Here is a 15,866-nt window from a genome sequence, read left to right as displayed (position 1 = left end):
ACCTTCTCTGCAGCATTACATTGCCTTGGCCTACCTACCTTGTCTTCACCTTCTGATTTATTTTTTCTTTAAATTTAGGCAGGAGTATTAGGTGATGATGTTAGATGGAAAGACAGGTCCATAGGAAATCCTTCTCTTAGACTATGAAGAATTTGAAGATTTAGAGTAAGGCTTCACCTTGATCTCCAGAACAAGTATAAGCCACTCAAAGAGTATAAAGGACTGTCAAGAAAAACTAATTTGTTGTCCCAATGTATGTTTGCTATAAGTACGTGCAAAATACCACCCCCTACCATTAACTAAATGTAATATTCTGTCACCCTCTAGTGGTGGGTTTACACCACCATTTTTCAGCTAGTAGTGATGAAAGATGGTCTTGCTACATGTCTAGCAGAAGACTTTTTAGCATTTAGGAGTTACTAAACCCCAGGGTTTGGTGGCCTGTGTGTATGGATTTATGATTTTGGTCTCCACTGCATATATCTGAATTTTATCCTAGAACTTCATCCTATAAATTAGTACTGGTTTAGGGCTGATTAATTAGAGGTTTGTGGGGGCTTTTAGAATTATTTGTGTTCTTCTCCTTGGATAAGTCAAGAGAAAATTGGCTGAAATCCAACTTGCAAGCTAGGGAGCATGACTGTGCATTTGAAGCCCATGTTGGCCAATCAAATCCCTTCTTTCTTAGTTCCAATTTTTACCCATAATAAAAGTCCTTGGCTAAGACTGTCCGATGCTGCACTGGACCAGTACAATGCCCATTTTAGTCTGTGAAAGCAGCAATTATGCCCAAAATCATAGTGTGACCTATGCATCATATACGCCTCTTGGTTTATTTCACAGCAAAGTGACATCACAAATCTGAAAGACTTGACATCACCTATTTTATTAGCTCCAACAATATGTACAAAATCTGTGTTTCTGACCCAGCTGCAGAAAAAAAGCTGAAAGTGCAGTATGCTGGAGTATAGAATTTAATGGGTTCATTTATCAAGATTCCCAGTAACTGATAATATTGATGTGTTTTACACAGATATTGGACCATTTGGTTTCAGATCACATATGACTTAAAGCGTCCTAAGTTACAGCAAAATACCTGGTCTTAAGCTGAAGTGTTGTGCTTTTTACTGGATCAAGATCTGGTGAAACATATAGAAAGTTGATTCAATACTTGAGACAACTGAAACTGTCCCTTTTGATCACTTTGCAGAGCTCTTCTCAGAATAACAAGTGTTATTCATCTCTGACCAGAGACTGTGCAATTCCTCTTGACATAAAGGATAAAATGTTACTACCTATATGTCTGTAATTTTATCAGTATGGGCCATGCATCCACTGCTTATGTGAGAATTGTCCAGTAATTAGAGTGGTTCCCTGTATCTCTGTTAAAGAGGTGTATGGCAGCATCCTTGTAGTTACGAATGAAATATAAGTGTCTGTCAGTATGTCAGCAAAGGCTTTCTGCAGCACTCACCTCACCAGGAGTATTAGTTTAACCAATCTGCCCTTAGACACTTCAGGAGCAATTATCCCTGCTTGGGCTACACAGAGCCTGCCAGCTACATCATGGAAAGGCAAGCAGTTTTCATGAGGGGACTATGCTCTCTGTAAAACTTCCAAGTCTGTCAAGAAAGAACACAGCCTACACTTCCTGTAATGTGTAATAAGCCTGGGACACCCAAGAGGAGTCTCTTGAACCACGTTGCTAATTAGCAAACCTTCTGAATTGCTGAAATTTCAGCAAACCTGCCAGTTGTTGCTTCTACACTCACGAGAGTGTTCTAAAAATGCAAGTGGGAAGAGAGGGGGAAAATACTTGCCACGTTGTCATTAACATTAATCTATGTCATTAATTCAGTGCTTTAAAAATAATGCCCAAATAATGGCAGATTTTGCAGCTACTTTCAGGCTTTTATGTCTGCATCTGGATCCTGCAAACATTGCACACGTGTACACCCACATGCAAGCAGAGCTAGGCAGATCCACAGAGACAGAGATTTGCATTAACTTTTTCATATTCATTTAATTTCCCTTCATTTACTGGAGAAAACAAGGGGTTTTTTGCTAATGGAACTGCAGTTATACATAGGGAAAAGGAAGTTATCAGTCTCATCTTCATCATCGCAGATAATGAAGCAATTTCAGTAACGCACGGGTCAACTGATTGTTGGTGATGGTGCATCCTTCAGAAAGAATACAAATAGACTTCCCTGACCCTGGAGTGCTAAGAGTAACATGAAACTTACTCTGACTTGTAAACTGAGCAAACATGACACGGAGATCACAGAATAAGGGCATATATGCGTCTTTCAGCCTTGTTTTGACAAAGTGACTTCTTTCTCCAGAGGGACATTTCTGCCATTTTTTTCCAGCATGTTTCACCTTTCACTGACTATTAATTCCAGTATGACTTGACTTCAAATTATGATTCCCACTTATAAGCATATGTGAGTTATTACTTAATTTTTTTCATCATTTATTTGAGTATACATCACTCAGGATATCTAAGAAAATAAATGTATGAAAAACAATTGAGCAAACTGAGTTTAATCAAATGTAGCAAGTTACAAATATTAGAACAAAGAGTATTATTAAAATTCGTATTCATTAATTGAGGCGTTTTATTACTAGCAACTTTAAGAATTCAGGCCAGACCATAATATTTCATAAAACTGCAGTTTCTAATATTCTACACAGTATTCATCTAGCTTTAGACTAAAGATAACTTCCCTATGTCATGTGCAGTCTAACATTTATTTAGCCGTAAGCTTTAAACAGAATTTTCAGAGCCTTATGAATTGGATTAATAAAGCATGTTTTGCTAAAAGAGGAATTATTCAGAGTATTCTTATTTCTCTTAATGCATGGCCTATGTAATATGTACCATTCCAACGCAAAATACTTCAAAATAAAGGCATTGGCACAACAACTAGTGTATTTGTTCCATGCAGAAGAACAGCTGAGGCTGGGGTTTAGCCTCTTCATCATGTTAACTAACAGATAAATAACTATTATCAATATCAAAGCATATTGTAAAAGACCCTGAAGATCTTATCCATGGTTTGCAAATGGGAAAACAAGACATTTCAAAAATCACAACAGTGTTTTGCTGTAACCCATCCTCCTAATTCTCTTTTCAACTAGGCCATCAAATCTGAGGACAATAGTCGTGGCTGCTTATGTGAAAAAATATGTCAGGCTTGGTTGTCTTGGTTGTGTAAGATATTAGATCAGTGATGCCAGTTCCAAGTTTGGAAAAGGAAAATGCCAGGCTAGACCAGAAAAAAAAGACCTAAATTACTTTCTTTTTACAATGTTGAAGACAAAAGTTTAAGGTGAAGGGGATTAATTCTTTTTCTAGAGTAATAACCAAACTCAATTTCAAAGAAAATTTGGTGGTCCAGGTAAATGTTTTCCTATGGTGTGGCTCTTAAACAGGCTTTGGTGGGTAGAACAGCCATATTTGGTAGCTTCTAAGTATTGTCTGATTTTTGTTTTTCTCAACAGAGCTACAGCGAACCTGTTGATGTTAAAGCCTCCCCACAACCTCAGATGATGAATTCAAAGCAGTCAGTGTTTCATGGGCCTGCCCAGGCCCACTCTGCACTGTACCTCAGTTCCCACTACCACCAACAACCAGGAATGAATCCTCACATCACTGCCATGCATGCCAATATCCCCAGGAACATAGCGCCCAAGCCCAACAACCAAATGCCAGTGACTGTTTCCATAGCAAACATGGCTGTGTCCCCACCGCCACCTCTTCAGATCAGCCCCCCTCTGCACCAGCATCTCAACATCCAGCAGCACCAGCCGATCTCAATGCAGCAGTCCATTGGAAACCAGCTACCAATGCAGGTCCAGTCTGCTTTACACTCACCTACAATGCAGCAAGTAAGTTGGAGCTTTTCACTTCTCTGGGGAATTATTTTATTTTTGGGGAGGGCATGGGGAGGGGAGTCATCCAAAAGTTGGCATAGTGAGAGAGATTTAGATTAGCTTTAGTTTTGCAGGTTCAAAACCATGGTAGTATAGGTTTAGTCTTTCAAGGGCAAGAACAAATGAATGAGTTTACCTAGAGATGGAAAACTGCAGTAGAAGTGTTTGTGCTAGCAGTGATGTCCATCATTGTCCGTAGATCCATCTGCAAATCTGTGAGTATCCTGAAACAGTGAAATGCTAAGTTTTCAGGAATCACAGTTCACAAACAAAAGGCTAGAAAACAAATGTCTAGAAAATGATACAAACAATGTCTAGAAAATGATATAATTATAGCTTATGCTGTTATCCCTGTGCTGACTGTGATGTGGAACTGTCAGAGGGAACCTAAAGCAACCCAGGTTATGTTGAACATGCTAGATTAAGTGAACAAGAGTGTGTTACCTTATGCCACATTCATAGCTTCATTTTTCTAAATAGATCTTTTTACTGGAAGTAAATGGGCTGTGTTCACCATCCCAATATGGGGCTTTTTTGTTTGGGTTTTTTCCCTATTCTGAACATTTTGGATAGTTGATTCTCAATATATTTCCTACGAGTGCTGAATTAATGCAGACCATCCATGGTATTGTGCCCTCCAGGCTTATGGAGGGATATTAAGAGAGCAGATAAACTGTTGATTTCGTAAGAGAAAATTTCCTTTTGTATTGTATGAGATGTGACTATCAATAATAAGATCTTGCTTTGAAAATTGGCATTAGAATGAAAATTTTTTGAATGGAATTGCAAGAATCTACAAAATTTGTACACACAAAACTTGTCAGTACTGGCTGGTAATACATAGTCATGAACTTGCTCTGTGTTTTAAATTTCTCTGTAAATTCACCTTTGCTGACAAGGTATTTGCATTTGCTTTCCAAGCCAGAAATATTTCATCTCAAGATTGGCCTTTAGAGCTGGGAATACTTGAACACAAACCATAGCTTCTCACTGGGAGAACAATTTAACAGGGAAAGAAATCTTCCAAAGCAGAAAAAAAAAAATCCCAAAAGAGTTGAAAGCAATCTGGACTGATAAACTTAGTTCTTCAGAAGATAAATCAAGGTGTACTCAGGATGATTTGGATTTATTCAGAGACTTTGATCTTAGTCTCAAGAGTGATTTGGAGTAATCAGGAAGGAAAACTTGTAAAGTGTTCACAACTTTTTCCTAGTCCAGTTAATTTTTCACTATCAGAGAAAACAGACTCAACACATATATGGAGTCATGTATTCATTAAGGTTTTCCTGCAATTAGTGTGAGTGTCCCAGGAGAGCCACACCCAAGTCTCAGAGAAGCTCAGGAGCTGACCCCAGGCCTGGGCAGCTGGAACTAACAAGAAGAAGTCCTAGGCAGGTGAGCCAGGAGTGTGACTGGAGATCCTAAGCCTGGCAGAATCCTGGTTGAACCTGAAGGCTCAGAGCAATGAGACACAAAGCAATACTCTGGTTCATTTACCAAACATGAGAAATTACATCTGTGACAGCAACCTGTTGAGATCGTATAGCTATATTTCAATGAGTTTTTATTGCATGGTAATTCGATCTTCCAAGTTCAGATTGTTTGCCAAGTTCAGTGTCATTTGTATATTACTTGTCCAGTGCAGAACTCCTTATGTCTTTTCCAGAATCGTTAGGCATAATTTACTGAATAGATTGGAAAATCTGTCTCTATTTAGTGAATTAATAGCACAGTTGGGGCTAGCAAAAGATGTAATGCAGATGTTGGATACTTACATATTTACACATAGAACACCATTATTGTATGAATAAACACTTAGGCATTACTCTAAACTCTCTACAAAAGAAAAGCTAACGTAATATGGATCTTCCAATGTCTTATTTTGCCAAGTTGCAGGCTTGTAGCATAAGGTGTGTGCATCCACTGTTTGAAAGTATTTTCAGTCATCTGTGAGATATGTGGCATGTAGTTGACTTGATTCTAGCTTAAGAGAAAATACAGGACACTTGGTTGTAGAAAACAGAATGTAGACCTGTATCATGATGAGTTTTTTTTAACTAAGGACAATTACAGTTAAGTAAAAAATGCTGTACCTCTGTGTTCCTGTTAAACTCACGAAATTTTAGGTTCATGCTTTTTACTAACTCCTATTCCTTAGTCAGAAAGCTGATGCTTTTAATGAAGATGCTGTGGTGGGATATTTCTGTTTCACTCAAGGTGCTTGTTACTTGTTGAAATTCTGCACCGCCAATCTGCATGACTCTTTAAGCACTGTGTAATATCTGCAAGCCAATTTATATTTCTTACGCTCCTGCTTTTGCTTTAAAGTAATGCAGCTTTTGAGCTCTGGAAAATCTATGCCATTTCTCTTTGGAGTATTTGTTTGGGGTTTTTTTTAGCATACAACAGCTTACAGAGTTTGTGAATTGAATTTAAATACAGCAAAACGTATATTATATTTTAGGGCTACAGGTGTACTAACAACACCATGATTTGCCATGACAGAACAGAACAGTGGTATCCTGTTCAGTTTCTTAGGTATGACTTTTTTTAGTCAAGAAATGACAGAAAACAGTATCCCCAGGATTTCATACTGTGGTGGAACACAGAAGACAAGTTGGCCACCAGGAGGCAAATAGCAAAAAGTCAAGAGACTACAGCCTGGAAGTAAAGGCCTCTTTCTGACTCAATTGTCAAAGGACTCTGCTCTCCCTTCTGCTCGAAATAAAGCAAACACTCTGCTGATCACAGAGCTTGTTAAAGAGGAAAAGATCTAGTGGGAGAAAAATGGAGCTCTCCCAGCAGCTCAGAGTCAGCAGCTGTAAGGAGAAAGAGGAGGCACCACTCTGGCTGGCCTATGTTGAGGAGGGAAGGGGATCTCTGGATGTGAGGTTCAGTCCCTGTGTAGAACACTTTGCTATGTAAAAAGACAGCCAAGAAGAATGGGAGAATATATATTCTGATAAAGCAGAAGCAATAGTTGCCTTTAAGTCAACTTTTTTCACTTCATCTTCCCTCAAGTTGTTTTATTTCCTCCAAGCTTAGGTGTGGCCTCTGTAAACCTTTCCAAAGACTCCATGTAAGCAAGCAGCAAGAACAGAAACTAGTTATCATACCACTCCCTAGAGAATGACTTGCAACAAGAGTCATTTTCCTCTTTGGAAGCCTCAGCACTACTCACACTAAATAGAGTAATACACTATAAGAAAGAAAGAGGCAAATTTTGTCATGTCACACCACAGCATGAAGCTTAACAGGCAGAAGAGTAAGTCTGCCAACAGCTTCCTAGCAGTCTTCTACTGCAGGTCTTGGCGTCCTCACCTGGCTGGGCACCTTCATTGCAGACTGTGCTGGAGGCATGTTAGAAGTCACCAATGTTGTGTTCTCTTTTTTTTTTTTCCTTTTTTCCCAAACATCTGTCTTTGAAATAGTTCATGGCTCACTAGCGTGGCACTCAACAGTAGCAGGCTCTGCGAATCCCTGCTCTCAAGCAGAATCCCTGCTTTAACTCTGGCTCTGTGGCATTTGGTCAGTCATTTTCTCCAGGAAAAGGAGGATAGTTTCATATCAAAGACCATCTTGTAGTATGTCCGAAGGACTGCCAACTCCAAGAAAAACCACAGAGAGATCCAGATTTCAGTTCTGGCAGGCAGGAGCACTGTTCTTCAAAAACCGTTGTGCATGAAATTCACGAACTCTTCTGTGCAAACTTTGAGGAGGGACAAATAAGAAGTGCTGACCTGGGGAGAGAGTTCCGTTCCCACTGCTTCCAGAACAATGAGCTGATCTTCATCGGTTCTACAGGGAACAGCATGTCCTTCTCCACATCCAGCACTCTGCCTGCACGTGTGCAGCTGCCAAATCAAGAGTGACTGCCAGCTGGAGAAGGGCAGTCTCTTTTGAGGATCCACAAAAACTACAGAACACCAAGAAAATCAGAAGTATTGGTAGCCAAAAATCCTCAGTGACTGCACAATTTCTGTTATTTTTAAAATCAATTAACTCTGTGGAGTATGCAGCTGATGCAATGCATCCAAATTGTTCTGAAATGTAATGTAAAATTTTGGTATTAGCATTTTGGTCATATACCTAGCATTAGTAAATATTTTTAAATTCCTTTTAAACAATTTTCTTTATTTTGAGTTATCTAAATTGTAACTTCTGGGAAGTAGATTATTTTGTCTCTTTTCTCTTCTGTTCCAACAGGTAATGAATAAATCAAAAAGGGCCACTACTGTAGACTTCTGGGGTGATTGTTTGCCGTTATAATCCTTTAAACTGTAAAAAAATGACCATTAGTTCTATTCTCATATTTAGATTTAAATTAGATCCTGAATTTTAATTATCTTTAGCTTCTAATTCTGAAATTTATTATATTTTTCTTAAATATCATTAACAGGAGCCATGTTAAAGTTTTAATTTTCAAAGTCAAAATCCACTGTGCCATAGTTTTTCTTTTATCCACTTTTGACCCACAGGAAGACTCACAGTAGATTAGAAGAGTGTGATTTTTCTTTCATTAAATGCTCATGTGCACATCTTATCACTGTATAATTTTTTAAACTGATACAGAGTTGTTTCTCTCCAGTATGTTTCTTAGGTTTGACATGCTGTTTAATTTTTACTCAGCTGGGCTTAGATGATGTTATTCTTAACCCTTGTCATTCAAATCAACACAATTTCTCCAAAGTTCAGGCTAAAACAGCAGCTGAAACTGCAGCCTGTCTTCACTTGCAAGGTCATTCTTTCCTTTCTCTACTCACACAGACATTTGTGCCTCTTTCTGAGCATACCCTGCTACCCAGCCTGTATACTGTGCTGTTTGGTGTGAAGAGTGAGGAGACCAAGAATTCACTCCCTCCTAAATACACCCAGACCTTGTTAAGGAACCCTTTTAAGTAGCCCTACTGGAAGCATCACCTTCCCTACTCAAAATCCTTCACCCAAGCATTGCATGGGATGGTGAGTCCCATTACCAACTCTGTCCCATTTCAGTTCACAGGTAGAGGAAGCAAAACTAGATCCTTAATGTCTAGTAACCATAGCTGCAAGTGCATGTGCATAACAAAGCACCAGAAGATTAATGTATGTCACTTTTTTAAAAAATTTTTTTTAATAACTCATTTCAGTCAAATTTTAGGTATTTCTTTTCCTTTAGAAAATAAATGTATACAGCAAGATGGTTGCATAGCCTGCCAAAAATCATAGCCTCATTTTTTCTGGTATATATTTTATATACAGCATACTCAGGGACCTGCTGTATTTGTCCAGATTTCTTCTTCTTTTTTGTTAAGCTTTGTCTTCGAATGAGGTCAAGAGAAAAAAAAGTCATTAATATCTGTCAACTTCCTTTATAACCTTAAGGAAAAATCTTTGTATGATATCACACAGACAGATTTTCAATTTCCTTGTGTAATAAACAGATGCTTTAGGATTTGGATGTAATTTAAAGGTTTAAAATATCACATTGAGATTGATGAATAAATCAGTTGTGAAGACAAAAACATTGATGCCTGTTGAAAATACCTCTCCAGACAGGCAGGAAATGAAATTAGTTCCTAGTAAAGTGTGGAGATGAGGATCACTCTTTAGTTCTGCTGCAGGCTTTTTAGGACTTGCTACAGTGGCACAACGAAACTGCTAGGGCTACAGAAATCTAATTAAAGAGCAAATGTCCCTCCTGACATCGAATTAATCTTTATCAAGTTCCCTATTTTTATTTCAATCTGGGACAAGAAAATGAAATTTAAAATTCTAGGCATGTTGCAAAACAGTTGGTGATTTTCTCTTGAGCATTACAATGCAAAAACAATCAGCATTGTTTAATTAGACCTCGAAGCACTCATTTTCTGAGCACTTTTTATTTCATCATTGTTTGTTAAGGGCTTACATAAATAATACCCAAATATTTACCACAAGCCTGGTACAAGGCTGTTTCCTTCTGTTGTACAGATCTATATTTTCAGAGCTTTTTCTGTTGATGAAAAAGCTGAAGTAATTATTGTTTGCATCTTAAACAGTACCATACTTTATCAGTCCTTCATATTGAGTTGAGGTTGCTTAAATGACTTTGCTTTAACAAGCATGATTTCCATCACCCACAATGCAAGTATTCTGGTAGCCCTCAACCCCCAAGAGGGACCACTGAGACCCTTCTGGAACTGCAGCCTGGCTTAGATACCTCTGTGCCATGTTAGCATGTATCCCCTGAGTGTGTCCTAAGAAACAGGCCCAGTCCCAGGCAGCTGTAAACAAAATAGACTTGCCAGGTACAAGATGAAAATGTTGTTACGCATTATTTTGCAGGTAGAAGAATTCAGTTTGGCTCTGCAGTCCCAACCTTAACATGAGAGGTACCAATTCAGTCCAAACACACTTGCACAAGTGCTTTGCTGGAAGAGAGCCAAAGCAATTTATCTGTGGCCACACAGAAAATCTGAAAAAATATGAGAATGCATCCCCACCCAGCTCCTGAGTTAAAACACAGGACCCTTCTCTGACATCTAAGCTATTATTTGTCCATATTGCGCTGGTGGTCTCTTCCTCTAATTTGGAGGAACCATCTCCTTGCTTCATGAGTAATGAAGTATTCCATGCTTGTGGATGCTCCCTCTTCCTGGAAGTGTTCAAGGCCAGGTTGAGCAACCTGGTATAGTGGAAGTTGTCCCAGCCCACAGCAGGGGGGTTGGAACCAGATGGTCTTTAAGGTCCCTTTCAACCTAAACCATTCTATGATTTTATGAGTACTTGCGTCTCTGTGCCTGCTCACTTGTATGCTTTGCTACTGGCTACTGTCCCTATATAGTGTTTTTCTTGTATATATGATAGATCAGGGGATTTGCTACCAAAGGTAAATCTGAGTGCCTGAGGGTAGAATGTGTTTCTGTGGTTGGTTTCCTCTTACAGATGAATTAGAAAGGCCTTATGGTTGATGTTTTGTATAAAAAATGATGACAATGGTATACAAGCCCAAATTTTCTGCTTTCAAATTACATAAAACTCCAATTAAAGTCATTGGGAAATCAGCTCAATTACTGTTTCCTTTGGATCTGTTGCAGGCATGGGAGCTGTCTCCTCAGCTTGCTGTATAGGTTTAGAGCCTGGTGAAAAGGCAGTGTACAGAGCATGGGGGTTGCAGTCCCCATGGGTGTAAAACCCACCATGGGAAGGCTTTATTTAATCTCATTAGCAGGGCAGTATGTAAATAACATGGCAACTAGATGCACAACTCAGCTGTGAACTTGCTCTCTACTAATAGTCCATTTCTTGGAGTCAACAGGGACAAAGTGAGGCTTCAAAGAGTGTTTAAGGTACTGAAGTGTTACTCAAGGTGTTCTCCATATGGAAAAGATTAAGGAACAAAGTTGCATTCATTGATGGTCTAGACTAAAATCCATGATCAGGATGAGTGAAGTGACGTGGCAGTGCACATGAGAGGCAAAACACCTGCAGGACCTCAGGGAATAGCCAAGGAAGAGGGATGAGAAGAAGGAAGTGATGTTCTATTTGAAGGAAGGTAATTTCTGTGGATGGAGGGGGCCAACTGGAAGCTGAAAATATTCATTTATCTCGACGAAAGGTACTGTGGCTGCCTTCTTACACCTGCAGAAAAAACACCTGTCCACAAAATTCCTGTTCTAATGAAGGCTGCGTAAGAAAAGCAATCACACACAACACACTAACACTAAACTAAAGGCTATGAGCATTAATTCGGTCTATTCTGTATGTGGGCTTTGGCTGGCAGGAGTGAGTTTCCAAACCAGGCATCTTGGTGCAAGTTCAGTTTCTGACTCAGTAGCTACACCTCCAGTTAACTTGAGTGGGAATTGTATGCCCTTGCCCCAGGAAGGAGTTTGGTCTGGCTTTTTTCAGCAGACAATGATTGCTTTCATAAAACATTCCCATGATTTTACCCAGTGTAGCTCTTCCTACTTCACAGGGACACAATGTAGAGGGTGAACCAGATACACTAGCCTTGAAATTTCGATTGTTCTCCTGGGTTTGAAAATATTTAAACATCAGAATATATCAAAAGAGCTAAAAATTATTATGACTTTTCATATGACAGATATTTCAGGGAGCAGGTTAGATGTCTCTTTGTAACTTCCACTTTTTTTTCCTCGTCTCCTTGGTTTCAAAAGCAAGTTATTCTGTGCTACTTTCACTACATTAGTCCAACAACTGTTAAAAAGCTTTGGTTGAATTTCCGTTTAGTTGAGAGAGAAGTGCAAATAAAAGAAGCAGCAGATGGTCCCTTTGTGACTGAATGAAGAAAAAGGGTTTTGAGAACAATACGTGAATAGGTGTAGTCTAATAAAACAGTCAGCCACCTGCTGCCTACATCCTTCAAAAAGATTCTGTTGCATATTCTGGGAATTAGTGACTAGTGTGTATGCTTACGTTTAATCTAAATGGAAGCTCTAAGGAGCAAACAGACCTTTTTGTCCCAGTGCTGATTGAGTTGTTCTCTTGGTTTTGAATTGTTTCTGCTCTGTCTCTTTTAGTTCCATCTTGTGACTCTGTAACAGCTAACAACGCTTTGGCAGTGTTTCATTTCTCAAACCAAAGAAAGATTTTAAAACTTAGAGAGAACCTACATATTTTTGCCTATTTTAGGTTTTATAACCAAAATCACATCTGGAAAAGAAGTACTGTCTACCATTTCACAGTACACACTGCATTTTTACTTTTTTTAATGCACCCAACCTGTTATTTTGTTTCCATACTTTGTAATGTACTTGTTTTCTCCTCTAGGGATTTACTCTTCAGCCTGATTATCAGAATATCATCAACCCAACATCAACAGCTGCACAAGTTGTTACCCAAGCAATGGAGTATGTTCGTTCAGGGTGCAGAAATCCTCCGGCACAGACTGTGGACTGGAATAATGACTACTGCAGTAATGGGTAAGCAGCCAGTGAATGCCACCTTGTGTTGAGCAACATTCATGACACAAGTATATGATAGAGCATTTGGGAACAGGGTTGTTGCCCATTTCCCTACAGCATTTCAGAAGTGTATCTGTGATGGCACACATTTATTTACGTATTTATTCAGCAGTTAGACTGTTGTGGGCAAGTTTTCAATACATACATTTGTTAGACATTGTTGTCACCTTATCTCAGCACATACACTTTCTAGTTCTCAGAGAACTTGCATTCCATAGAAGATCAGAACTGAAATCTTAGGGAGAAGGAGTAAGAAAGAAGTTTTAAGATCACTGCCTCCTCAATGAGAGGCAAATGACGTGAACTGTTTTCTAGTCTGGGTCATGAAAATAACTAGTCTGGGTCATGAAAAACCACGTCAGTGAGAAGCAGGCCTGATAACGGGATACAAGATACACAGAAGGGAATGGCATGAAGACCACATGACTGTAACGACAAACAAAACACCATATCTGTAGGAGCCCTATGCCCCCAATATAAGGTTAGTAAATCCTTCCAACCTCCAGCTTCTCTGCAGCATGGGTTTTGTAGAGTCATGGAGTCCAGCCCACAGACTTTTATGGACACTTACACAGCTCTGAATAGACTGTCCTCTGTCAAACAATCCATAGCCACCTGTGGATTTGATTCCTGGTCTCTTCTGGAAAAAAGCAATGTGTCATTGTTCCCAGAACTGCTCTCCAGGTGTGCACTGGGTGTTAACTTCCCAACACTAGCAGCTTTCTCTGAGCAGATATGCCTGTAGATATGCCTACTCTGTGTAAAAAAGCCTTTGTGAATCCATGTGCCTGAACTTAAACCTATCTTTGCTAAGCTTCTGCTGTCCCCTTGCAAGTGCTTACCTGAACCTGCCAACCCAACACATTTTAGATACAGGCTATATCTGCACTAGTAAATAAAATATGCCAGAGGTATCAGTGGCTGACACCCACGTTCATGTAACCAAGCTCTCCTGCCTTCTAAGGAAAGTGGCTGCTTTGTATAGAGTGCTTATGGAGCATCATTCCAAGCTCTGTGCTAAATCCACATCTCTATCCAAGCAGTTTTTGACAGTCAGTGCTGCCAGCCCATTAGTGCAGGTTATCCCAAACCAGTGCTTAAACCCATGTCCCAGTCCTGTGCTGTTTTAGAGCCAGATGCGGTCTCCAGGTTGTGACATGTGTCACTATGATTTTTCTTGTTATTACCATGGCAATGCAGCTGTACTTCAGTGATATGCTTGGAATTAATGACATGCAGTGGGGTTGTGGGGCTCATTTCTTTTTCTTTTTTTTTGAAGAATATGACTAAAAATTTTTCAAATGTAAAAAAAAAAATCACATTTGTTCTTTTTCTCTTTGAACAGGGGCATGCAGAGGGACAAAGCACTCTACCTTACCTGAAAATCTGAAACACCTCTCCTTTCCACTGAGGAATGCAGGGAAGTCTTTTCATCATGGATTGCTTTATGCAGTCAAGGCAGTTCTGCATTTTATTAGAAAATACAAGTTGCTAAGCACTTAGGACTATTTGAGCTTGTGGGTCACCCACTCTGGAAAAAATAGTCTTGCTTCTTTCCTTTTCTTTTTTTTTTTTTTCCCCATTTTTTCTCTTTCTTTCTCCTTTCCACCCCTTCCCTGAGATCCTTTAACGGACATTGCTTTTCTTCTTCCTTGAAGGAAACTTGGACCATTCAGATTTTATGTTGGTTTTTGCTGTGAAGTGCTGCGATAGTAACTGCCTTAGCAACTGTAGATGTCTCGGATAAAAGTCCTGGATTTTCCATTGGTTTTTCATAATGGGTGTTTATATGAAACTACTAAAGACTTTTTAAATGGCTTGATGTAGCAGTCATAGCAAGTTTGTAAATAGCATCTATGTTACACTCTCCTAGAGTATAAAATGTGAATGTTTTTGTAGCTAATTGTAATTGAAACTGGCTCATTCCAGTTTATTGATTTCACAATAAGGGTAAAATTGGCAAACATTCATATTTTTACTTCGTTTTTAAACAACTGACTGATAGTCTATATTTTCAAAGTGTTTGGAGAAAAAAGTAAAATAGTCCCAAATTATATTAATTAAAAATATTGGCTTTGTCTCATGAAATAAACACAAAAAACTTAGGAGAAAAAACTAATGTTGATAAAGAGCAAACACATTTATTTTGTACTGCCTAAAAAAATGCTTCTTTTTTTTTAAAGAAAATCACTTTATGTGTACTGGTTAGTAAACGTCATTTAAGTCCTTTTATGTATAAAACTGCCAAATGCTTACCTGATATTTTATTAGATGCAGAAACAGATTGGAGACAGCTAAATTATAACCTCTACATATGGCTATGTATTATTGTTTCTTCATACTGTGTCTGTATTTAATCTTTTTTATGGAACCTGTTGCGCCTATTTATGAAATAATAAATATAGGTGTTTGTAAGTAAATTTGTTAGCATTTTAAAGAGGTTTCTTTGACGCTTTAACTTTTGCTGGCACAAATCGTTCACAACTGATGTGAATACTTTATTTAGTTTTTACAGTGACAAATGTAACAACAAACCTGCTTTATTGGCAGAAAATGAAGGTAACGAAGAACTATTTCTCTATTTCTTTGGTTGTTAAGGAAAAGAAAAAAAAGGTATTTTAAGTAATTCCCTTCTTAAAGCATTGTAGCAGGAAGTTGCCCAAAACTAAGACTTGAACCAACAAAACTAGCTGAATAAAACTGCATAACACTGCTTCTTGGAACTTCATCATGTTTTGTTAATTTGTCAAGTGGAATAAACATATTACCAAAAGAAGTATTACCAAATATGCTTCAGCCATTTTATTATATATGCAAAAGGTCCTAAAGAATTTTAGGGAGTATATCAGAAATAAATTCTAAACTGAAAGGTAAGTTCAACAGCCACAGGGAAAGGGATAAAAATATCCAAAAGAAGGTATTTTGTCAATGTTTGGGATCAGGGATAGCTCTGAAAATACATTTCTGGATGATTTTGTC

General features: G+C 38.6%; 1 protein-coding gene across 1 annotated transcript in view; it reads left to right on the top strand.

The window, feature by feature from the left end:
- TOX (thymocyte selection associated high mobility group box) overlaps positions 1-14,269 on the top strand; it is a gene marked incomplete at both ends in the record, with an annotated part of 217,623 nt that extends 203,354 nt beyond the window's left edge. The window contains 3 exons of the mRNA XM_082277198.1: positions 3,508-3,894; positions 12,694-12,845; positions 14,233-14,269. Coding sequence (XP_082133324.1) covers positions 3,508-3,894; positions 12,694-12,845; positions 14,233-14,269 — 576 coding nt within the window. The remainder of the gene's footprint in view (positions 1-3,507; positions 3,895-12,693; positions 12,846-14,232) is intronic.
- Positions 14,270-15,866: the final 1,597 nt, after the last annotated feature.

This window comes from Coloeus monedula, assembly GCF_965178545.1.
Source record: "Coloeus monedula genome assembly, chromosome: 1".
Lineage (NCBI taxonomy): Eukaryota > Metazoa > Chordata > Aves > Passeriformes > Corvidae > Coloeus > Coloeus monedula.
This window is presented reverse-complemented; position numbering and strand designations above follow the sequence as displayed.